The sequence below is a fragment of the Colossoma macropomum genome, unplaced genomic scaffold (genome assembly GCF_904425465.1).
Source record: "Colossoma macropomum unplaced genomic scaffold, Colossoma_macropomum, whole genome shotgun sequence".
NCBI lineage: Eukaryota > Metazoa > Chordata > Actinopteri > Characiformes > Serrasalmidae > Colossoma > Colossoma macropomum.
In genome coordinates this window covers 13,324,609-13,351,077 of record NW_023494799.1, presented here as the reverse complement: position 1 = coordinate 13,351,077, position 26,469 = coordinate 13,324,609, and the positions used below count along the sequence as shown (strand labels likewise).

The 26,469-nt window shown below is 38.3% G+C and overlaps 1 protein-coding gene across 1 annotated transcript; it reads left to right on the top strand.

The window, feature by feature from the left end:
- The first annotated feature begins 109 nt into the window (after nt 1-109).
- On the top strand, nt 110-25,629 carry itgb6 (integrin, beta 6). Its single transcript, XM_036586422.1, is given in 15 exon segments — nt 110-237; nt 2,030-2,276; nt 3,999-4,164; nt 4,274-4,435; nt 4,585-4,680; nt 5,773-5,862; nt 10,448-10,582; nt 11,335-11,600; nt 11,976-12,127; nt 14,910-15,046; nt 15,048-15,133; nt 16,532-16,626; nt 22,875-22,988; nt 24,042-24,208; nt 25,093-25,629. Coding segments are annotated over 15 exon segments (2,025 nt in total). The 5' UTR covers nt 110-215; the 3' UTR covers nt 25,183-25,629.
- The last annotated feature ends 840 nt before the right edge of the window (nt 25,630-26,469 follow it).

Sequence of the window (26,469 nt, the reverse complement as noted above, 5' to 3'; positions counted from 1 at the left end):
ATTTAAGCGATTGTTTGTTTGTTTCCTCACGCCTGCAGAATTTCACGGGCTCGTTAGCGGACGGAGAGCGCTGCGGCACGCTGGAGGAGCTGAGCGCGCGAGGATGCGCGGGAGAGGCCGTGGAGTTCCCGGTGACCCGCGCAGAGCTGCTCGAGGAAGAACCGCTGGGCAAGAGAGCGGGGCGCGCTAACGTGTCTCACATAGCGCCGCAGAGGATGGCGCTCAGACTCAGGCCAGGTGTGTAGAGCACAGATTTCATCCTACACCTGCATCAGAAACCTTTATAGTACACGTACACGTACAAAAGTATCCAGACAGAGTTCAGCTACTTTAATGTGCAGCTATTGCTGCGCACGCACAGCTTGGCCACTGCCAGGTGTTAGCTAGAGGGCTAAAAAGACCCCCCCAGCATGTCTGGAGCTGGAGCTCCATCCAGTTCATCTGGGATTGGGGTGTAATGATTCACAAAATTCATAATTTCCCAAGGAAAAAATATCTTTCTTAAGATTGCCTCAAAGAAATAAAGCAGATCTCAGTATTGTGTAAGTGAAGGCTCACTGATTTCTGAATTCTCTCAGTTAAAACCCCCTTAGCAGAAAAGAGGAGATTAACATAAGCATTTCATTGTGAGAAGCTCTGGTGTTGATTGAGGAAAGCATGAGTTCTCCTTCTATGCTGACAGACTGCTGAAAGGGTTCTAGAGCCGTGTAAGAAAACAATGAAATCTGAACCTTTTCAAAGGGAAATTAAGCACAAATTCAATTCAACAGTATTTAATTATAATATGTTAGAAAAACTGCTTACAATAAGTTCTCTCGATTTTAAGACAAAGAGTCGAGTCAAATCAAATTTATTTCTAAAGCATATTTAAAAAAAGCCAAAGCTGACCAAAGGTGCTGCATAGCTAATGAAATTACAATTAGAAACCAATAATAAAACAGAACTACCCGAATCATAGAAAAAATGTGACACAGCACGTAGAATGATTAATACCTGTGGAAATATGTAAAGAGGAAGTAATATTTTCAAAATAGGTAGAGTCTGCGCTCATTGTGGGGGTGTCCAGTCTGTTGAACACATTATTTGATACCTTTGCATGTTGAATTTGGCTCGTATTGAAGGATATGGTACAGTACATTGTGTTGTTACACTCTACTTTGGGATAAGTTAGTTGTATGAATGAGTTTGGGTTTCAAAACTAATCATCCAACATCAGCACCTGACCTCACTAAAGCTCTTGTGGCTGAATGCAGTCAAATCAATTTACATAATTTCCCAGAAGAGTAGATGCTGTTACTGCACGAGAGGATGACAAAATCAATATTAAAGTCTTTGAATATGAGAAGAAATCTTTGATGAGCAGGTGTCTGCAAACTTTTGAACATGTGTATTTATTTACTGAAGAAATCAAGATAATCAGAAGCAGGAATTAAGTGCATGTGCTCACAGTGGATGTACTTTAGACATAGCCTACTCTTAGAATAAATTGCCATCATTTAAAAAAAAGCTTATATATTTGCTTACTCAAGAAGCCAAGATAACAGACCTACACTTATTGCCCCTGAGAGACAGGAATTAATGCCTTTTAGCTCTATGTAAGTGGGCTATTTTAGGCTTATTCTGTGCTTGATGAGTAAAGTCACTGTCATAATCTTAAAATCTTTCCTTTTATTTCCTTTTGTGCGTTATCCAACTCAGACCACGTGTGCAGAACAGAGATTTAATTCCAGATCATCATTATTGCGCTAGAAACATTTATAATATTTGCTTATTTAAGACAGTTCTTTCTCAAATTGGTCCTCAGGGACTCTCAGATGGTCCTCATTTTTGCTCCAAGACAACCAAAATGCATAGGGATAGAGCGAAAATGTGGACTGTCTGTGGGCTGGTTTAAAAAACACTGATTTAATCATCATCTGAAATCTTTTTTTCATGTGTAGCCCATATTAAGAGCATTATGTGTTGATGTAGTTCTTGGAAAACCTGTGTGTTGACGACTGAAGTCGCCAATTCTTCTTTTCTTCACCAGGAACTCAGATGACGTTCCAAGTAAAAGTGCTGCAACCTGAAGACCATCCGGTGGATATGTATTACCTTATGGACCTGTCAGCTTCCATGATTGATGATCTAGAAAGGATTACACACCTGGGGTCTACTCTTTCCAAAGAAATGGCTAATCTCACCAGTAAATTTAGATTGGGATTTGGTTCTTTTGTGGAGAAGCCGGTTCTGCCCTACATCAAAACTACTCCAGAGGAGTTGGCCAATCCCTGCAGGTAAAACTGTCCTTACACAGCTCTAGGCTATTAAAGTAGCTGTGTTCCAAAAGCTAGGCTGCAGTTGAGAAAGGTGGGTCCTTGGTAGAACTGTACTATAAAGTCTTCTTGTGTGTATATGGCAGGTGAAAGATGAATTTGTCTGTAATTCAGTGCAAGCTATATGTGTTAAACTAAGAAATAACATACTATATATTTTACTACACATTTTAGTGGCAATTTAAACAATGTGCAGTAGTTGGTTTCATCTGCCTGGGCTTTTCTTGAACTTTCTTTGGGTCCAACATGTGCACAGAAGATTATGAGTGCCAGAAGATCATGAAGGATACTTCGGTAGCACCCTTGAAAATAGTCATGTAGCAGTCTACAAATGGAGCCCACCTAGACTGCGGCCTAGTTTTTGAAATGCAGCTACACAGTAAGAGATGTGGCCAGTCGTCTGTGAGATTGTAAGAGCTACCAGTGTGCATTGCCCTCTTTTTCATTAATGGTAGAAGTTTGTATATTGTCACTGTCAGAACAAAACCTTCTAGCATTTTCATTTTTTGCCATAATTTGAAAATACTAGCCACCCTATACAAGAATGTACCAAAAAAATGGTCCAAAATTACTTAGAATAAAACCTTTTTACATTAATTTACATGCAGAGTTAAGAATGTTTTTCCCTCTCCTGTAAACATTTTGGACAATGTTTTTTTTTTCTAGCTCTACAAGCCCACACCATTTTTTTTAAGTTCACTCCAACACCAGCTTTTAAGGATAGAGCAGTACTTCATTATTTAGTGTGTTTTAGAGAAGAGTCTTGACTAACCCCCTTAAACTCATCAACTCCTCACTTTAATAACTACATAGATTACATATTATTTTCTTAGTAGCTACCAGATACTACATGCTAGCTATTAAATGATAAATTTTAAGCGGCCAGTATCTTCAAAAATGTGCTGAAGTATGTGAATACTAAAGACAACATTCACTGTCCAGTCCATATAGGCCATATATGGAGGCTAAGCTGCAAAACAGCTAATTTTGAATTAGTTGTTTTTGTGACATCAGAAAAAAACACCTCATTTACATATCATCACTGTCCAAAGAAAAACATATATCTCCATTTTTGTCGATTTTTAGTTTTCTGCATCATTTGAACACAGTCGCTATCCTTTACATCATGTGAACATTTTATTATGAATGGACCAATTACAATGCTCTAAAATTACTCTGAATAAAAAATATCTTCACATTGACTTTTTTAAAAGTAACGTTTTTGCCCTTTCCTGTAACGTTCCCATTTTGACAATACTTCTTTTGCTTTGGACAGTGACGATAAGTACCCCTATACATCACAAATCAGTTTAATCCTGGCCATTCACATTGATGTTATAAGGGGTGTTTCAGCCAGGACTGCTTTTTAGAGAGACAATACAGAGCAGCCAATCAGAGCAGACGTCAGGTACAGATATTTGTGTTATAGGCACCAGATCAAAATTAGCTGGTTTAATTCTAGGAGATAAAGAAATGTTGGAAAATGTTCAGATGAATTATGACTGTTTTTGGTATATAAAACCACACAAATAACGCAGCTGGACCTCAGATAAAAAAAATACAAGACCTTTTTATGGTTTATAACTGAATAATAAACCTGCAGTTTGTGGGGAGAAAATGATTATATTCCACATAACATCTGAAAAGAATCTTTCCTTACCTTGGCTTTATTCTGTTATCCAGGAGTGTAGATTATGTTTGTCTACCTACATTTGGATACAGACATATCCTTCCCTTGACAAGCAGCATGGATGAGTTCAACGAGATTATTTCCAAGCAGCGTGTTTCAGCCAACAATGACATTCCGGAGTGCGGCTTTGATGCCATCATGCAGGCGGCAGTGTGTGGGGTGAGACACTTTTCAGGGAACTCTTTTCGGTCTCTTGCATTCGCATGAAACTGGACCCCTGCTTTTGTGAATGAAAGGCATTTGAACTCATGTGGATTAAATCCCCTAGGACAAGATTGGGTGGCGGAATGATTCCATGCGCTTGTTGGTGTTTGCCAGTGACGCAGACTCTCACTTTGGAATGGACAGCAAAATGGCCGGCATTGTGATCCCTAATGATGGCCAGTGTCACCTGGACAGCAACAATGAATATTCCATGGCAGGCCATTTGGTAAGGTGAAGTCTGCAAACTGTCACTTTGAAAAGTGTTTTGAATTCAATGCTGTAGAGATTCATTCTAAACATACTGCATTTACTAACCTTTTGTTTAAACATTTCCTGATATAGTTTTCCAGTTTATGATCTCTCTTCTGTCTTTAGGAGTACCCGACCTTGGGGCAACTTGTAGATAAGCTGGTGGAAAACAACATCCTCCTCATATTTGCAGTGACAGCCAATCAGAGACAGAACTATGAGGTGAGCTCAAGCCCACACGGGGACTTTCAGAGTCATGTTTATTCATTTCAGACCACAGTGACAGAAACAATAAAAGGTATGTGTGTGTGGAACCTGAGAATCCCCTCAGAGAAAAAGGTATTCATTTGTATCAGTTAGGACAGGATAGTGCGATTGTGTGACCTATTCAGTTCTGCTTAAGACATGCTCAAACACGACTCCTATCACACCATCTATGTTTACCAGGAACGAAACAGTGTTTTCTTTGCCAAGTTCTCTTTATAGCCTTGTGCTCTTTTTCTCTGTCTTCAACGTTCACCTCAGTAGAACATATTTTTTAGAGCTTTGACTTATAACTGCTAAACCGTTAAATAATAAAGTATGTAATAATGAAAGGGAGTTGGCTTCCTAGTCAGGCCTTAGGCCTGCTTAATTCATTCTTTGAGACATAAACAAAGTCATTCAGAGTAGTCTGATGTGAAATGGTGCGTTGTAGAGAAACCTGCCAACTCAGATTTCCTTCCAGGTGATAGGAACCAGAGGTTAGGATGTCTACAACACAAATATAGACATTTTAGTTACTATCCAAATCAATCAGTGAACCTACATATGTTTCCTAGGTTTTTGTTATGTTGATAATAGTAAAATAGTGGTATATCTGAAAAAAATGCCTTTCAACACCCTGTATGTACCTCTCCATTAGAAAAAAATAGAAAAGAAAAGTTTAAAATAGCACTACAAAATAATTTATTGTCAAAACTGAAAGTAGTAGCATTACTGAGTCAGGAGAAGAAAGAGCAACCTGTGTAACCATTTCATGTAATAGCTTTCTGTGAGGTAACTTTTTCAGGCATCTAGTTTCTATCACCATCACTGTGAACAATTACGACTTGGTAGGTTACTTAAGTTTCTCTTAAAAAAATTTGAAAAAATCAGTGGAATTCCTTGAAATTAGAGTCAAGCACTGTGTCCTCACTCAGGGTCTGAACTGCAAAGTCAATAATATCATCTAAGCTTGTTATGTCAGTTGTCATTGTCATTGTCACCAGTTACCAGTATTTTGTTTCGGTTGGGACCATTTTTTAAACTTACCTGTTTTTCTACTTCAAACAGAATTATGCAAATTTAATTCCTGGTGCTACAGTTGGGGTGCTGGAAAACGATTCCCGGAACATCCTTGAACTGATCATGACCGCTTATAAGGTACAATAGGTTTGTGTATTTGTCCATGTGCTTGTATGGGTGAAGCTGTTCAAAATAGTCAAATGAGTCACTATGTTACATAAATAAGGGTTGTGCAAAAAGGAAAATGTGGCCTGATCCGCTGAATAAGCTCACCTGAAGTAAGTGAGTGTGAGTGCTTTTGTTAAGGGGATCTGAACTTTGTACACTGTTTTTTGACTTTCATCCCTCTCCTCTGCTGCTCTTTTACTCTGCATCGCAATGTTCGTTTAACACGTCTACACTTGTCCTTTTGGACCGTTTGATCTTTCCATCTCTGTTCCTCCACCCCCACTCCCTCTTTCCTCTGGCAGTACTCTCTAATAACTTGCTTCATCTGAAGCCTCCGGAACTTAGCTGCTGTGCACAGGTCCCACCTCTCTGAGGTGTGTTATTATTTTAAAAATGAGAGCTAAGTGAGACTGTAGCTAAGTTATAGCTCTTTCCTATTAAGGATAATTTAGGAATATTGAGTATGGGCTGAATGAAGGGCTTCTCTTCCTGTAAATCACTGTGAATAAGTGCAGCTGCAGGCTAATTATTCACTTATTAATCTGAAAAAATATTTATTATTCAATAACTAATATAAATTATTTAAGAACTACTATGAAACTAATATGTAAATTTTGTAGTTATGAGTAAGGACTCAATCTTTCTATGCTTTGCCTACAAATATGTTCTTTCTTAACCTGGCAGTATAACTCAAATGACGAAAAACTAAATGAAATAAAACTACCATCAAACATATTGTTGTTAATATACTTCACTGAAAAATGAAATTTACATGATTTTCCACTTATCCCAGATGCAGTCAATCAGCCAACACGTTTGGTTTCCAAATGCTTCTTTAGTTTAGAACAGAGAGCTGCTAGACTAATGGTGCCAAGAAACACTGGAAGTCAATAGTCACCCTAACTGTTACATGCCAAAATCTTCATATATTTGCTTCAAATTACATTAATTGGCTACATAAACTTATTATAAACAACTGTGAAGAAAATTGGCATGGGTAGACCCTATTTACACATTTACACTAAAACTGGATCTACATTATAATCTACTTAACATCCTGCTTGGTGTGTTGTAAATCAGGTATATAGTGTTAGCACAGTAATACACAAGGCTTACTTACTGTAAGACAGTTAGAAGTTGCATGTCAAATAATGACAAAGATTCAAACATATGGTTTAAACATATAGTTGAGGCTCCTTTGTGCAGGAAACGTAGTCCTAAAGTTCGTAATTGGACATTGTACTAATTTTCTGAGTACACTAGCTTCTCTTACCCTACGGTGTGTCTGTGTTTTGAATTAGACTCTTAGCCCTGTCTTTGGTCGTCTTGCGCGTAATGATACCAAATTGTAGAATTGCCCCTTCTTTTAGCTATTTTTATAGTTCATAGTAAGCCATGTTGTGTTCTAAACCACATTTTTAATAATTTGGTTGAAATATACTGCTGGCCTTAGCAACTGTTGCAAGGTAAGACAAACTTTATAGAATGTTGACAAAAATCCCATTCGGCCTAGTAAACATAAATTTGGGTTTAGATTCACTAGATAGTTTAGATAATATTGAGTTTACAATTTAAACTGCAATGCAACCGAGCTGGACTGTGTACTTAACATTGCTAGCACCAGCTTGGTTACACAACAAAAAAAAAAACTATGCCTGATCTACACTAATAATGTGACTTGTCACAAATAATATTCAATTAAAATTTACCTAATATTAAATGAATAAAATAAACATTTGACAAAAAACTGAGCTGTGCGTTACAATTTCTCATTAAATTGACCATGGCCTGTAAAGCATTTCTAACCTCGCAACATTTTCTGTGAAAGAACGCATTGTGGGTGGAGCATGTCATTTGAAGTGCGAGCCAATCTATGGGCCCTTGTAGTTTAAGGGGTTTAAGGGCTAACTGTTTAGTTAAACTTACAGCTAGTTTGTTCACACGCTACAGTATTATCAAAGTTTCTTAGCATTTCTTGCACCCGTTTGAATGTGCACAGCAATACAGGGACTTCAGTGCAAACTGGTTGTGCTATTCTTAGATTATAGAAGTGTGTAATATAACTCTGGGCCTGCTGGTGAGCCCTGGCCATTTAAGGGGTTTAAGTTTGGTCAGAAATTGAAAAGTGTGCAAAGATTACCATATGGCCAAACCACAGAGAATTTCTTTTCTTTGTGTATTTTCCTTTTCACCTATAACTCTCTAGTTGATGTCAGGAGGAAGAGAGAGGATTTATTTAGGTTAATTTTAGGTTGTAGGCTTGCACATTTGCAGCTTTCTATGTGAGCCATCTTCATTCTCGGTTTAGTAATTGAAAGTCCTGGGAAAGAACACAGAAAAGGTCTTTCCTGCTGTTCCTGTTTGTGGCATTTTAAAGAGAGGAACTGTGTGAGAGAAGTCAGGTAGTGGTATCACCTCAACTCCTCTTTCCCTTTAGGGGAAGAGAGGAGCACATGTCTGTCATTTCCCTGTAATAAATCATGAAACTGCACGCATTACCTGAAAAAGGGCAGACAGTGCAGGCAGTTAGACATTTTCTGGCATTAGATTTGTCAATAGTCAGTCAGATTCATTGGAACTGGATTCATAGGTGAAGTTGTTTTGTGTACATATAGAATTGAGAAATTAAGCTTGGTTTCTCAGACTCACCTTGTATTTCAGTTCAGGCACTGTGCACTGTACTCTTAAGCTGCACTCACAAGGACATTTTAATGAATGTCAAAAATGCATCTCTTGCTGTAGATTTTGGGGAGGACAGTGTGTTGATAGACAACAGACATCAGTGCATGACTGATGTCTGTTACGCTCCATTACAATTACACTCCGCTATCTGTTGAAAAAGTTCAACAGAGTTGATCTGTTAATGGGGTGTACTCAGTTGCACCCATGTGGCCCTGAATAGGGGACGGTGTGGGGCAGGGCTTTAGTCAGTCACTTTAGGGTTGAATATTGGAGTAAGAGAAACAAATCGCTGCTGTCAGCTCACATTCATATGTAATATAATAGGACAGTGACTCATGTATGGCTTTTTTGTTTCATTTTATAGAAAAAACAGTTTTTGAATGTGTTTCCTGCTCATATCAATCTCCACTCACAAACACACCCACACTGTACCATATCTATAAATGTTTTTTACAGATACTAAAATGTCTGTGCTAGATATTTCACTATGCAGCGCATGAATTTTAAACAACAATGACAATACCTCATTTTCATCAAGTAGTGTCTGCACAAACACTTGTCAATTTTACATTAAAAGAGGATAAAGGAGGAAACATCTCACATTTGTACAGTGTAGTCCTACATTGGCTGCTTCTTCTGATGTCCTCTCCTTTGCTGTGCTTCACTTTGTGACAGCTGGCAGCCACTGAGTGCAAGCAGTCCATGGACTGAGTGCAAACAGTCCTTATTTCATTTCCTACTGTGAACAGGCTACATGTATTAAAAAGAGCTTGTACACCACAGCATCAGAATGTAAGAGCAGGGTAGTGAGATCTAGAACCAGCTTTACTAACAGTTTTGCACCATTGCAAACCCTGTTTTGGTGCTGAAAAGTGGCTGTTGCGATTCACTCAAAAGGGGCAACGGCTCTTTAGTGCCTATGATAAGACCAAAGAGTGACCACTGCTCTTTTGTACCTTTGCCTTATTTATAAGAGTTTCCATCTGAAATCACAAAATACTAGGAGGATTGTTTTTTCTTTTTCCATGGTCTTTTGATGTTTTGAGTACCTCTCTCACATTACACCAAATAAACACTCTTGCACTTGATATGCTATTGTGGTTTTGCTATCCTTTTTTGTAAATAACTCACAGTCCTTGCAGGAGCATGTCTACCTTCACCAAAAAGCAAGGTGTGACAAAGTCAAAATAATTAATCAGTGTCTCAGTTTTTCATAATACTAGTTTCATAATAGTTTTTTGGTGATAATAGTTTCATTTCATAATAGTTTTTCATAATTTTTATAATCAAAATAATATCTTGTTATCTCAAAATAATGACGTATTATGTTGAAATACTCATGCACTTTCTCAAAGAGCAATAAGTTGTTCTTTAGTTATTAGGCTATTTTGCTATTATTGTATAGTCATTGAGAAGTTATATGGTTAATTTGACCTACTAAATCAAAATCTCAAGAAAGTAAGTCATTATTTGTACCTGATGTGTTACAGTTTGAAGTAGAATCAGAATCAGTGTCCCAAACTATGCACTTCTATACTTTACATACTACACTAATAAATGCGCTTCAATGGTGGTGCACTAGTTTTTAAAAACTATTTAGTGCTGTAGTTTGTGATCCAGCTTTTTCTCCTACCTGGTGGAAGTGGGCTTCCATCCAAAAAGCATGAAGTTACATGCTAAATATGTGCTTATATGCTAATTAAACATATGCTAATTAAGAAGTTGCGCCTGTGTCAAATTGCATTGAGGTTCTTAGTAGATAAGCTGCTAAATTAGCCACCCCCACAGGTGCCAGTTGTTGGTAGACTGACAGTAATTGTAGCCTCATTTAGTAAATCTGTCCTCTAATGTGTCTGGCATGTTTGTTTGGTAGGAGCTGAGGTCTGAGATTGAAATGGAAGTCTTGGGTGACACTGAACATCTCCAGATTTCCTTCACCGCTCTTTGTCAGGATGGGGCAGTGGACCAAGGGATGAAACGCTGCACCAATGTCAAAGTTGGAGACATGGCAAGTTTTCTAACACTTTTCATATCATACATCTGAGGTGAGGTTTTCTCTCAGAAATGCTACCTGTTTTCTCTGAATACTAATTTGGTATGACAAAGTTCTGTAATGTTATATCATCATTGGCTATCAGTGGCACAAAGTAAAAACATTGTTGATTCTGGGGTTGCGTTTAATATTTTAGTGCCAAGTAAAGAAAAGATATTTAATCTACTATTTTCCTTTACTTACATAAATCCTTAATGCTGTTGTATTTTGATATGTAAAGCTAATTATGTAAATATAATTTAACAAGGAAAGTTGTAGATTTGTATTGTTTGATTGTGAGCAAAAAGGAATATACTTAACATTTCAGTCACATTTTTCATTATTCTGATGAAACAAATGGATAATATGGCCTTAGTAATGTGAAATCTAATCTGAATGTATGCGCACACTCACACAACACATCCAACAATGAAAGCAGCCTTTTGCTTCTTTTAAATAGTGATAGAAAACATGGTAGCAAGATCCAAGTTCCACATTGTACTACATTAGTACATTAACATGCACACGCATGTTCCAGCTGTTGATGGTATGTTAATGTTACATATGATAGTTTAAAAGGCAGATTTAAGCAAACAGTTTTGTATTGGAACCGCTGTTTCATGTGCTACGAATGGGCAAAAGTTTTGTGGGTATTCAAATACAAAGACCATCTCTAGCTGGGATGAACAGTGTTTGTGTGAAAGTGACGGAAATTATGCTTCTCTTAGGTGGCCTTTAACGTGACGGTTGAGCTGGGTAGCTGTTTGGATGGCCCGCGGCACTTTTCCCTGCGGCCAGTTGGCTTCCAGGACACACTAGAGGTGGAGCTGGAGTCGCTGTGTGCGTGTGACTGCCACCGGACCACTGAACCAAACAGCACACATTGTAGTGATAGACATGGGGCATTGGACTGTGGCTTGTGTGTGTGTGACCCTGGCTTCATGGGACCCAACTGTGAGTGTGCAGAAAGGGAAGGCCAAATCTCTGATTGCAGGTGAGAAAGTGGAAAAACTTTTGCAGATTTCTTTGAAAAAAACAAAGCGAGTCTCCAGAAAATAATAGAAGCTGTAATTAAAGCAAAGAATGGACTCATTAATAACTCACAAATTGAAATTATATTTAAATGAAGTTGAACCTTCGGTGTAATTTTATGTTATATTTGTTCCCTGCTGTTTCACTAATAATGAACAGGAATATCTTCTACTTAATGGCTGTTTTGACTGGAAGTTCAGTAAATGAAAGGTGGTCTCTGACTCTTGCACACTACTATGCATTCACATAATGCTTGTCTGATCCATTGTGTGTGTGTTTGTGTGTGTGTGTGTGTGTGTGTCTGTGTGTGTGTGTCTGTGCGTGTGACTTTTTACAGGGTGGAGGAGGGAGCAGAGATGTGCAGTGGGCAGGGCGAATGCTTTTGTGGGCAGTGCTTGTGCCACCAATCTAGTTTTGGACGTGTGTATGGAAAATACTGTGAGTGTGACGACTTCTCCTGCCTCAGATTCCGAGGGAAGCTGTGTGGAGGTGAGAGATTAAAGCAAGGCTAAAGAATGAACATAAGGAGAGCTTGATATCACAGAAAACACAGACGTTGCTGACTATAGGGAGGAGGGTATTTGACCTCTTTCTTCAGGGAGCATTAATGAAACAATAACATCCTGCTAATTATATGTCATCCTGACTGAAGAACCCCTACACTAATGTGTAATGGAAGGAGTGACACCAGTGTCAGTAGCCCTGCAAAGCAATGTAAATAGAGTCTAATAGCAAGGAAATTGCAGTGCAGGGGATAGGCATACTGAATTGGTTTGTTTACACTAATGACAATGTGAATTTGGCAGAAAGGGAGAGACAGATCTTATGTTAAATTAAAGAACATAACAATAGCACAACTCAGTATAAGTTGTGCTTATACACTATAAGGTGGTAGTACATTGTAGTGATGCTTTAATAACATTTTTTCAGACAGAGTACGACTGTGAGTACATGTTTTTAGTACTTGCCAATACAGAGACAGATACATACTCAGTAACCTACTTGTAATTAAGTAGCAATTAGTGTAAATGAGTGCAATATATCTTAACAGTTAAATTATTGAAATGTAGCTGATTTTAAATGACGTTTAAGCTAGCTATGTTACATTTGTTACCTTGGATCGAGTAGCATTGCAGCGGAGAACGGAGAAGCGGGCCTTGTTCCACTTCAGAAAAGTGCTTCTGTACAGCTGGAAATAAAGTATGTTTTATAGTTTTGATCTCTTTTAAGAACAGTCTCTGTAGCACAGTGACAACAGGAACCGTGTCCAAGGCTAATCCAAGGAGCTCATGTTTTGAGTTTTACGTATTGTTGGAGTCTTTTGATTGGCTGGTTGACCTGTAGTTGAATGTCCTCTAAAGCCAGACATACACTATGCGATTTTTAGAAATTTTGTTCTTTGGAGACAACTCACTGTACATTTGAATAGATCATCACATACAGACAAAGCCTATGATTTATGCTCAGAATATATGAAAACACTCTGTCCAAACTTGGTGAAATGACAGCTCTGTCTACGGACAATTTCTAATAAAGCTGCTTAAAAACAACACACTGTGCGCCCGAGTACTGGGCAAACACATTGAGAAACTGTGCTACAGCAGCTTTGATAAATTATGCTGCACTGTGCACTGAAACTAAAACCAGTCGTTGATGCATATGGGCCAAACAGTATGGTCATTTTACAAAGAAAAAAACACCATATTAATGTTTATACCTTGCAGTTCTGTTCAGTAAAACAAAGTAATGGACTTCAGTATCACAAATGTCTGCTTTTTTACCTCTGTTTTGCTAGCCTACGTGTCTCCACTCATACTGGGGAAGTGGTTTGATTGTGTTTGTTTGTGTTTAAAAATGGGCTAAAATCGTACGGTGAATTCCTTGTGGGAATTTACCAAGGCAAAAATGTTTCAAGTGACCAATGATGTTGTGTCTGAGCATTACGACATCAGCAACACTTCACTGTATGAGCTGACCCTCATTCACTGCTAGCTTGAGTCATTTTTTCATTAGCATGACAGCATACGCTAGGCTTACATCACCTATCAGATATCCGGTGGTATCGGATGTTGGTATCAGTGAAATTTTATGAGTACGAGTGTGAGTAACTGAGCACAAGTTTCAGTATTAATGCATCCCTAGTATATTGTAATATTTAGTTTGGGCACAAAACTGTAAATAATCTTTTGATAAATAACAGAATGGTGTGTTTTTGCCAAAAGTCTATGTTTTGTTTGGTGTCTGAAATCTGACGCTGTGGCTCGAGGAAGACCTACAGTGTACAGAGTACCATAGGTGGCTTTTTGTTCAGGTATGATCTGCCTGCCGAGTGAAATATCACAGATGATGATTTGCATTTCTAGAACCGTCTGATCTATGCTAGAGACAATAAATGTATTAATGTAGGATATGATATCACTCAACATGTTCACATTTGGGAATGATAAGCCGCTTTTACGCTGCATGATACCAGCTCGACTCGACTGCTCGACTTTTTTGGTTTTCTACTAGGCAAATTTGGTACCTGGTACCAAGTACTATTTTTGGTACCACCTCCATCAAGGTTCCAAGTGAACTGAGCCGCTACCAAAAGGTGATGTAAAAATGCTGCATACTACTGTTTGGTCAGAGTGGAATCTGCCCTGGAAAATGAAGTAGCTGGTACCAAAAGCGAGTCAAGTTGAGCCGAGTCGAGTTGAGCTGATACTATGCAGTGGAAAAGTGGCTTTAATGTCTTGACATGGTTTGCATGAAATAAGTAAAACAGGCTCAGGCCTAATATATGTTTATCAAGTTTGAAACAATGTCAGTAAATAGGATGGCACATTCTTTCTAACTTGTTCACACCTACCACCGACCCAGTTCTATGCGCTGACATGGAGCTCCTGGCGCTTACCTGAGTTTTAAACGTTCAGTCTCTTCTCTCTGTATTAACTTGGAGCCTGGCACTTGAATCACTGTGAAGCTACCACCTTCAACTGCCAGCACAAATGTAAACAGACAGGTTAAGCCTATAACAGCTGGTTCAATCAACAAATTGTTTGATGAGTAATTGGTGGCTAATGTTATCAGTGACTCAGACCTTGAGGAGGTGCTCGGAGCTCCAGGTGACAGGTGTGAATGAATCAGTGAGATGCCTCTGTCATGTAGAGGCATTTAAGATTGACTTTGTTCCAGGAAAGCAGGGTTTTCAAAACTGCCTATAGCAATAGTAAGCTGTTTAAGTTGCACAGCATGTGAATCTGTGTGTTTTGTGTGCATGTGTGGTCAGGTAATGGCGTGTGTGACTGTGGTGAGTGTGTGTGTCACAGTGGTTGGACAGGCGAGTATTGCAACTGCAGCACTAGCACACGGGCGTGTGAATCCGCAGATGGGTCAGTCTGCAGTGGACGTGGAAAGTGTGTGTGTGGGAAAGTGTGAGTGTTCCGTTCCTGGAGCTTCAGGGGACAAGTGCGAGAAGTGCCCAACCTGTGGAGATACCTGTAGCAGAACCAGGTACAGACACATCACAGTCTTTTGCTCTCTGACATGCATAATATCACAGAAACAAAGTAGGGTTGTCATGATTACTAGATTTAAAAAAGTAAATAATTAAAATATAAAATTCTCAGTAAATTTGTTTAGTATTTAATTTGCAATGCTAATGATAAACAGGGTGTCTGCAGATCATAATAAAGCTGTGTTTAGCAGTCTGAAGATTCTGCACAAAAAGGGAGCTATTAGCACAGAAACACAAATTGCTGTTGTCAGAACAAAACCTTGTATCTCCAAAAATGATAACTTTACAGGCGAAACAAGAAACATACTCTACTGTCAATGTAAGCCAATGGAACCAGAAGTAATTGTGGGCCATTCCTTTTGCTCCATTTATCAGCAAATTTACATACAATGTAAAGGGCAACAGGTATTTTCAAATTATGCCAAAAACTGAAAAACGACAAAAATGGAGATAAGACGTTTTGTTCCAACAGCAGCAAAATGATTTTTGTACAACATTGAAAGTGAGGAAACCAACACCTCAAAAATGCATGTATGTTTGGAATTACACATTTCATAGTGGTGGTCCTTAGGCTGTAAGTATGGGTTTCTATGGCTGTGACAAATTCTTGAAATTACTTGCTCAAAGCAGCATTATGAATTAAAAAGCATTGCTTTGAAAGGTTTTCCTTCATCTCTTTTTCAGTAAAGTATTTTTAGGTCTTTAGTCTGCATAGTATATTACTGTGCAGTTAAGCCCATTTAGATAGTAGATTACTTAATTATTAGTATAATCAATAGTAAAAGCTCTAAAACAAAGCTCAGATACGGTACGATAGATTTTTATAGATTTGTGTGTGTGTGTGTGTGTGTTTGTTTTTGTGTATATGTTTTCATACATTTTTCAGTTTTTCAGAAAACCAGAGAAAAACAGGAGTAATTCACAAAATGATCCTAATGAAGAGTGCCGCTTGTGTTAAGATTTTGGTTAGGTTTATGGTTTATGGCTTAGAAAATTCTTATTACACTTAGTTACACAGGTGTAATATACACAGCATTTGTGTGATCCCGCATCCTGATGCTGTGAAAGCAAACCTGTGAGTGTATATGTGTTTGTATTTGTATGTCTCTAGTATGTTGTAGAACATTGTATGTTCTTGTTGCCTAGTTCATTTCCACATATAAAGCCAGGGCTAAGCATGTCACATGTTTTCAGTATCTTGTTTCCTCCTTTTAAAAGCCCTGTCACCCTGTCTGCCATTCAGCTCCCTGATGAAGAGATAGAGAGAGCAAGAATGGAAAAAGGACTTAGAAAAGTGTCCAGACGTTTCTCCTTACAGTGAAAATAAAACCAGCCTTTCTCTTGAGAGGAATCCTCTGAAGAGCTGACATGCTTTGTGTGTGTGTGCCCCAAAGGTCTTGTGTGGAGTGCTACCTGAAAACTGATGAATTCTTAGAAGAGTGTGTCCATAAGTGTAACACTATTCATACCACTGTCAGCAACTCTACAGGTCAGTGTAAACTCTCTTTTTTTCCCTTCGACATGGTTGTGAGAGAACACGGTTTTTGGAAATGTTTATGGCACTATAATGCATGGTTATTACATACATTACATACACACCTCTAACCTACACCTAGTCAATCAGCACTTGTAGAAGGTAAGTGGTTGGTTTCGTAAGGATAAAGGCACATACAGTAGTATGAAAAAGTTTGATTATGCCCATTCATTTTCTAAGTGAAAATCAAACATCCTCTAAAGGGAACAAACAAGAAACTTAAAACTGGCAAATATTAGTGCAGAATTTCTGTCTGTTTGCTGATTTAAAAAAAATTATATGATTAAATTCAGCAAATAGATTTTAGTAGTAATTGTGGATTAAAAGTGCAGAAGTGTGTTCTCTGTAAAGATGTGTTAACTTTTCACTTGGAAAATCAACAAAACATATCACCGGGGTGCCCAAACTTTTGCATACGAATGTATGTCTTACTAAATGGGTAGTTTTTTGACTGCTGGTCCTCCTGCCACTTCTACTCGCTAGGTGCTAGGTTTAGAGTACTCATTTCCCTCTTGGATGCAGAAGTAAGGGTCTGCTTTGAAATGTATTGACCCTTGGTGTTAAGACATTGTAAAGCTAAAACATGAAAAGAATAATGCCCACCTTGCTCATTTGATTTTTGTCTCTTGGCTGATCAGTATTCTAACACCATGGTTCTGCTGCTTCATCCAACCAGTAACTCTGATCCTCCAGTACCATCTACATTGCTAGAAGTTCCCAGTTGCCTGTATTGTTTTGTTCAGCGGATTTATGTTTTTTGTTAAAATAGGCACAATCAGGCAGGCTTACCTTGGTGCTGGGATAAAACTAGTACTGTTTCTAACATGACAAATAAGCCCCAGACATGTAGCACATTAAAGTCAACCTGAAATCTATGAAAACCTGAAAAACGATTCTAACCATTAAAATATTAGCATGTTGCTCTCTCCCGTCATCACCGTCATCATCCTGGCTGCACGAACCTGTGAGCAGATGACCTCCTTTCTTCTCCTCACCTGTCAGCAGGTGAAGGAGCGATGTGCACAGACACACATGCACACAGTCCATCTTTAGCTCAAATGTTAAGTAGTTACACTCGTACACTGATTTATTTAACCCGACTTCTTTTTTTCCTGAAGTCTTTTGCTTTTGCAGTGAAAGTGTAAGAAAACCGAGAGCAACACAGATGCTTACAGGCTAGCCTGCTAACTGGTAATACACATCAAAATATAGTAGTCCTTAATTTTTTGACAGAATCTGGTTATTTTTATGTATTTTTTCTTTGTTTTTTTTCATAAAACAGACAGATTCTGCTGACCATCAGAGTGAGACTCGTGTTTGTTCCGAAACACTCGCTTTACATCCTGAAGAATAAAATCATATCCCACTCACATTATTTCCCACCTGAATAGCCTGTTTCCCTCAGAAATACATCACGTTAAGGAAGTAACATGCATTCTAATTTCTGATTCATGTTGACTGGAACCCTGCAGGGGCATTTTTTATACCTAATGACATGGCCCAATACTCATAAAGGCCTGAAGTTATGGAAAAGGCAGTTTTTCCCTTCTATCTCCTTTTTGAATTCTGATGAGACTGTACACAGGTTTGGTGATTATTGTACAGTCACAGAGATGTTCTAAGGCTGCCAGTATCAGAAGGAGTAGATGCCAGTGAAAACTGAATGTTACTGTGAATACGTTAAGCCCCTGGCAATCTATGCATGGACAAGAAACTACATGTTTTTCTGACAAACAGGAATTCCACTGAGCCTGCAGGTGTCAAAGGACCAAGAAAGCTTTGTTTTCGTATTCTAGATATACTCTTCCAATACATTTGTTTCAATTGGAGGCAGAGGGAAAATGTGAATTTGTGGGGGAGTAGCTCTAGCACAGAATTTATGGCCCAGTCACCTGAATTGTCAGGTGGAAGGCTGGCAACACTAACTTGAATACAGACATTTCTTGTTTCTTGGTAGAGTGCTGGTACACTAGGAATATAGCTTACTCTTGGACCTTTGAACAAATTTAGGGCAGCGGGTGTCAGTAAAGTAGAAGGAGATAAAAGTTTTAAAACATTGTGAGGATTACACTAGGATTTCACTTTCCTTTCAGGACATACTTGCGCTAAGTATTCAGTAAAATGGTAGTCAGTAAAACAGTTCTTTTTTAACTACTGTGAGTTGTAGAGTTTTGGTAGTATGAGTCACAGGTCCTGTGCCATGAAGAGACTTCAAAGAGGCAGGATAGTCAGAGGGGTGACTGAAGCAGAAGGGGAACTCCAAAGATTTCAATTTTCATTGGTGAAATTCCATATAGAACCAGAACTATGAATCCAGAGTTCTGTAATCAGAAAATGCTCAGGGTTCCATGCACAGTAGGTTATAGCAAGTCTTTACAACACACTTAGGCTTAGAATGAATGGCTGCATTGAAAGGTACAAGTGACCAAATCTGATTTATGTGGTCACACTGTATTTGTATGTTCCCTTATATCAACTGGTCAAGCTAAGTGTCCAGAGATCTGATTTGAATCAGATTTAAAGCAGCATACAAGTGTGGCTTCAATCTCATTGGAAAAAGACAGGTTTTATGTAAATGTCTGATTGTCAGTCTGCTGAAAATCTTTCCGGTTATGCCAAAAAATCAGATTTGAGCTGCTGCCTGAAAAGGTCTTTGGGATAAAATGGGTCTATATGGATTGTGTGATTCACCTGGTAATCAGGAATAGTTTGGATAACAGTCCAGTAAAATCATGTGTTGGTTGGAACGGATGAAGGACATTATTGAGAGCATTTGAATATAAACAACAAATCATATTCCCTACTGAAACTGAATTGCATCCATATATCCATGTGGATTGCTGTTAGAAATCAGAATAGAGATTAGTTGGTTTGCACTTTAACTATCTTTGCAAAGTTTCCATATATCTATGTAGTTGTTTCCCTCATTCACACATACATACACACACACACACGCATCCCACCCACAGACACCGTCCCTTTAGATTAGCCTCTTGACACTCTACAAAGACATACATGCCACTTAGCCTGTCCTCCAGACAAGGCTATTGTTGATCTTTATTGAGAGAACAGGACCCTCACGTCTCTTGGCAGGGACACAGCCATTATAGTTCTCAGTCGGTGAGGGCAGTGAGGTGTATCTGAGACTACGTCTTTAGCCTCCAGCTGAGAGATTCAATAGAAAGACACAAAGCAGCATCGTCTTTTGATGAGGACATCACTGAAAGTCTAAAAAGACGAGAGCTGTATCTTCTTACCACAAAAAAAGAAAAAAGTGATTGTTCCATTTTGCGCAGTGTAATATCACACGTATATGATTTGTAAGCAGGAGAAGGTAACAGTGTTCGGTTTCATTCTTGCTTGATGGAGTCTGGAGGCTGTCATGGATCCTTAATCAGGTCAAAGTAACATCACGAGTGACATAAAGAATATTTTTTCATCACATCCTGGCATCCTTGTTCAACTCACCACTGCTGGAATTGAGATGAGGCATTAGTTGGTTTAAAGCACATGTGCTGTCTGTTTTCATTGTCTTACCATATTTGCACATTTTCTCTGAATTATTCTCTGTAGTTCTTTCAGCAATTTTTTTTTCTTTTTTTCTACTTCTGTAATTTTCAGATTTGTTTCATGCCTGTAAAATTGGATGTAAAAGTTTGGGCCAAATTACATATGTTGTTGATTTTTGATGTGAAAAGAAGTAAACACAACCTCTGCAGCAAACTGTTTTAGAAAGAAGACACTTTTCAGCAAATGTTAATACGCAGTCACTTTGTGTTTGATTTACTTAAAATGTAGGAAAAAAATGAAATAACAGGCAATGGGAAAAGTTTGGACACTCTACTAAGTCATGGCTTAGTAACATCCTCTTTGGCATATGTCACAGCTTGCAAACACTTTTTTGTAGCCAGCTAGGGGTCTTCCTCTTGGTTCAGAAATTTATACACACTTTTCCTTGCAGAATGCTTCTAGTTCTGTGATAGTCTTGGGCTGTATTGCATGGACAGCATGTTTACCCATAAGATCTACCCACAGATTTTCAATGACATTCAAGTTAAGGTACTGTGAGGGTTCCAAAGCTTCAGCTCACATTTTTGGAGTAGCTCATGATGGTTTTTGGGGTATGTTTTGGATTGTTGTCCTGCTATAGAAGCACAACTCCTAACTTCAGTTACTTGACTGATGGTACTATCCCATACAGTGTTTTCTTCCTATGCTACTGGCTGCCAGACAAGCCCAAAGCATAAAAAGTTTATCCCTATGCTCTATTCTATTCTGTTCTATTCATCAAATGCTGCTCATTTTTTTCTCCCAACATACCTTTGGTGACCGTGGCCAAGGGGTTCCATTTTGACCATATCAGTTTGCCAAAATGCCTCTGGTTTATCTAGATGTTGTTTTGCATACTTTACATGTTGACTTTTGTGATGAGGTTGCAGGTAAAGTTTCCTTCCAATCACTCTACCATGCAGATCATGTTAGTACAAGCAACGCTACACAGTAGAATGGTGCTCAGCTACTCCTCTGTCAGCTAAACTTTTCTGCGGGCCCTTTGCTGTCAAATTAGGGTATTGCTTTGCCTTTTTGACCAGCATACCGACAGTTCTATCTAAAAGTGGTCCAGATCTTGGTTTGACTTCTACAATTTCATCTAACTGCCATTTCTTAATGACATTTCAGTGGAAATTGCAGGCTAGAAGATCTTTTTATATCCTTCCCTTTCTTTGTAGGCATCACCTGTGCATTTGCAGAAAAATGGGGAGCACTAGGAGAATACACAGCGTTTATAACATTGTAAAGATCACACTAGGGCTTCACTAGGGCATACTTGGACCAAGGACATCCAGGACATGAAATGGTTTTGTAACCACTGACGTTCTTTAATAATTGTGACTTAGTGACTGGAGGGGCAGTAAGGTGGTAGTTTTATAATGAATAACTGTGAGTTGTAAGGGCTTAGTAGAGTGCGTCACAGATCCTGTGCCAAGAGAGATTCCATCGAGGCAAGATAATCAGAGGGGCGACGAAAGCATAAAGGGAACTGATTGATTGGGGGTTGATTTTCAGTTGTGAAATTCCCGATGGTTCCATAACCTGAGTACTGGAATCAGAAAATGCTCAGGGTTGCATGCGTAGTAGGCTATAGCAAGTCTTAACAATGCACTTATCTAACAAAACACATCCACTTGCACTTTCTGTTGCTGCATTCCGTCACGCTGGACCTCCCTGCTCTTTGCTGGTGGACGTTTCTATATCGTTATGGAAATGAAGGAACCGTACAGAACATACCTGGGAATGATATGCTGTTAGTTGTTGCACAGAAGCTTGCAATGAGACTACAATACTTATGTTATGTGACTAAAACACTTAGGAGGCTAAAAGACCTATTATTTTATAAGTGCTGAGTGCATCAGTCATCCATACAAGTTAGAAAGTTAGCTCACTCTGTCTCACTAGAGAGCTAGCTACCTTAGCAAGTAACCTACATGCTCTATATGAGGTAAATTTTCTGTTCCTTCCCACTCCAACCATGTACACTACATCCAAACTAATGTCTACCAGTCTACCATTGCCTGATTGGTTACATGCAATGCAATGACCACACTATTTTGCATCAAGTTGAAAACTGCTGAACCACACAATGAAGCAGAGCACTCTGTTGAAATGAATAGGATGCTGCGAGGGGAAGTTGAATGTGGACTGAATGTCCACCCTGCAAGGTACAAGTGACCAAATACGATTTGTATGGTCAGGCCCTTTGCTCCTGCGTCAACATTGGTTATAATAATAACCTTGCAAGCATGCATAGCTGTTTATGGCAGGGCAGGCAAAAGTATAAGTTTCTTGTTGACATACAGAAGCATTGTGCTCCGAATAGCAATCAATCAGTAAATAAATAAATAAATAAATCTGATCTGACTGGTCAAACTGAGTATTTAGAGATTTGATTTAAATTAGATTTAAAACAAACTTTTGAATATTGCAAATTGCTATTTCATTTTTTTCTATCTTTTAAGTCAATCAAACATGAAGTAAACATGCATTTATATTTGCAGAAAATGTTATTTAAAAAATAGTGTGCTGCAGAGCTTCTTTTCACTTTAAAAAACAAAATATGTAATTTAGCCAGGTGCCCAAACTGTTGCATGCAGCTCTCTGTATAGATTAAACCCACAGATTAAAGCTGTGTTTTCTCTTGTCAGATTTTGAAGAGAGTCATGCCGTTTTTTGCACTCTCCGGAGCGAGAATGAATGTCTGATCTCCTTTGCTTTGGCGACCAGTGATAAGGGCAACACTGTCTACAAGCCCTGGCTTGGTAAGAGAACCCTCACCCCCATTTACAAACCCCACCATGCAATGGTGTAGTCAAACCTGAAGTAGTGGGTATACTCTGACTAGCGAGGACACTTCGCTATCTACATACATAACCTACCTATAATCCATTAGTGATATATGTTATAAGTTCATTTGAAATAAATCAAGTATTTTTGCCTTAATTTCTTATGGAGCTAGAAAGTGTTTTTCTACAGATCTTTACAGATCTTTGTATAACAATACACAAACTTAGATTCTGAGATCAAGATTTGATTCAAGTTTTGATGCTTTATGTGTTAAGCCCTTACATGGCCTCCGATGGGCCCAAAGTTTTATTACACACTTCTATAACCTACAAATAGCTTAACCAGTTTACATTGAAGTTCCTGTAATTACTGAGTAATAAGTCTGGGATTTGCAGGGGTTAAAATGTCTTGATAGCTCTGATTATATACTACACAGATTGGCTTGGCTCAAAAAAAAAATTTCCAAACTTTTTCAATGCCTTGTAACAAAATATGCTGGAAAATTACACCAACTAAATTACTCAAATCTCTAGTTTTGATAACTGGTGATTGACAGTAGATTCCATGAAGATGGCAAATGAGCAGCCCTCAGAAGAGATCAAGAGCTGTATTGGTGATACAGTTTAAATGTTGATATACTGTTTCAAATGTGCATATTCTGTATTGAAATTGCTATACCGTTAGAGCTTGGATTATAGCAAACAACTATGTAGCAAAAAGCTGGGCAATGGCAAAACACTTTTATTTTGTAATGCAGAATCATTCCTCACAGTTATTCCTAATTTGTAATACCCATGCATACCCATAACTCTCATTTTTGGAACACCTTAAGGTTTTGTATTTAGCTTCACAAAGTGTGACGGACAATTTTATATCAATGGCTGTTCAGAATTGGGTTTGTGAGTGCTGGGCCAGCCTATGCACAGTAGAGTACATATAAGCAGTGAAAACACTCATATACTCTGTACTCAAAACTGGACTTTTTTGATATATGGGTGTTTGTGTACGTGTGTCTGATTGTCCTCCAGACTGTCCCGCGCCCCCAAACATCACGATGATCGCTCTGGGTGTCTGTTTGTCTGTACTCACAATTGGCATCACACTACTGGTGGTCTGGAAGCTTCTCGTGTCCGTCCATGACCGAAAAGAGGTTGCCAAGTTTGAAGCAGAGAGAGCCAAAGCAAAATGGCAAACAGTAAGTTATTCATCGTTTTTGTCCCAGAGAGTTTTGGGCTGCTGATACTGAGTAACATACCTCTGAAGTTGTGTTATCATTCTGTAGGTTTGTTCTGTGTCTACATTGGATGTTTGTATGGGAAAAATTAATTGTATTTTGGAAATGGCAGCTATTGCACCCTGTGGTACACTAAAATGTTTCAATGCCAATACGGTTTGCAGCAGGTGTATTTTTCCTCTGAAAATCCCAGATCCGTGACTATCCGTATGGTCATCAAGTCATTAAAGAGCCAAAATATGAATATTTTACATGGAAGCTAACACTGATACACACTGAATGCACATTATAAAACTGGCAACCTCTGCAAAATTCCCCATGTAAACCAGCAAGCTGTGTCAAATGCGGTGGTTAAGTAGCTTTGGTAGTGGTAGCCTACAGTTTGAGTAGCTGGTGTTGTTATATAATAGTGTAAGACGTTTAGTTTAGTTATAGAAGTTTAAAAGCAATTTACCTGCAACTTCTTTTCAATGCGCAGCAGTGTTGGCTTGCTTGTAGCGTGTATGTAGCATTATTCATATTTGGATTGTTAAACAACCCCATACTTCAGAGATTCCAAAGACATTTGGGGAAAAATGTACACAGGACGAAATGTATCGAGTTTGGAACATTTCAGTTTACTACAGGATGAACATGATTATCAAAAATGACATTAACTTTTCTCAGAGGGAACCTGCTAAAACCCTGCTAGTTTCTAGTATGGACAAGATACTGACTACAGAATGATTACACAACGTCAGAGATGTACAGATTCCTTTGTAACTGGCAATATATGTTTGTTTATTACACATTATTGTGTTCATTATTTCTAAGCTGTTTATTTTGTATCATATTTCTCTTTACAGGGCACAAACCCTCTTTTCAGAAGTTCAACATCAACATTTAAGAATGTGGCATACAAAAATACAGGTCGACAGAAAGTTGATATATGTTGAAGAAGCGTTTGTCGAATTGATTTGATGTACAGAATGTAGACCACTGTTCATGGAATGTGTGTGTGTGTGTGTGTGTGTGTGTGTGTGTGTATGAGTGTGTACGTGAGAGACTTGACCTTTTCAGTGGTAGTTATTTTCAGTAATGTTTACATGTCATAAAATGCATTGGGAAATCTTTTATATTACACATTTGCTGCTAAACAGTTTTGAATATTCAAATACAGTCATACAGAATTATTGGCAACCTTCAGGACTGAAAAAGACAGAAGAGTGTCATTAGTGTATATAATATTATTGAGAAATCTTGTAATTTATTAATTTAACAACAGAATTCAGCAGATCTGGCCTAAAATTACAAACTTTTCCTGTTATAACTGTTTTAAAAAGTTTATATTGCTGTATGAGTCTACTTTGGTAATATTGTCCATATAGGGCATTTTATGATCTTTTCAATTTTTATGTTTGTACAGTGGATTGTTGTCTTTAAGCACAGGTCTTTGAAAGGCACAAGTAGAGAGGGTAAACTTTTTAAAAATGTTTTTAGGAAATTAAGCCTGTGTTAATGCATTCTTGTAGATTGTCAAACTTACAGCCAAATCTTAGCTTCCTGGTACTACTTGGAGTTCATTTCCTCATCTACCCCATTTTTCTTTTTTATATACTATTGAAACAGGAAGTAAAGTAAGGCCCTAATACAGCTCCTTACAACTGAGATGAACTGCTTTGGTTTTAGGAGTGCCAATCCTTTTGACACTTATAACAACATTTACAGCTCATTATATTGTTGTATTTTAATCAGGGATGCTGAAAATTCTGCATATGACTGTGACTAAATATATGCTACTGCAATTACTGAAAGTCTGAGCAACACTGGACATAATAGTTGTTTCATAGCATAGTTCCATTAGTTTTTATATTGTGTGATGTGTATTTTTCGTGGGTTTGTGAAACTAGACTCACTGAGGCTGAGCCTTGAGCTGTGATTTAATAACTTAACTTTTTAACGTTGAATAAAGTTTTTGCTGGGTCAAGCATACGTCTCCAGTTCACTTTTTCCATAAAGGGACTCTCCAGCCACAATTAAAAATGTAACCATCACTATATTTGTCGTAAACATGCCTGCTCACCTCCTACAGCGATGCCACAGTCGTTGCTGGAGTGAGATTTTACAGTTTAAAGACTAGGAAAACCCTCTTTTAATGATGTATTTTGAAGGTGGGAGGGGCTACAAGGAGAAACTACAAGGGCATTGAGGGCAGTCTGTTTCAAATATTATTTATTTATTTA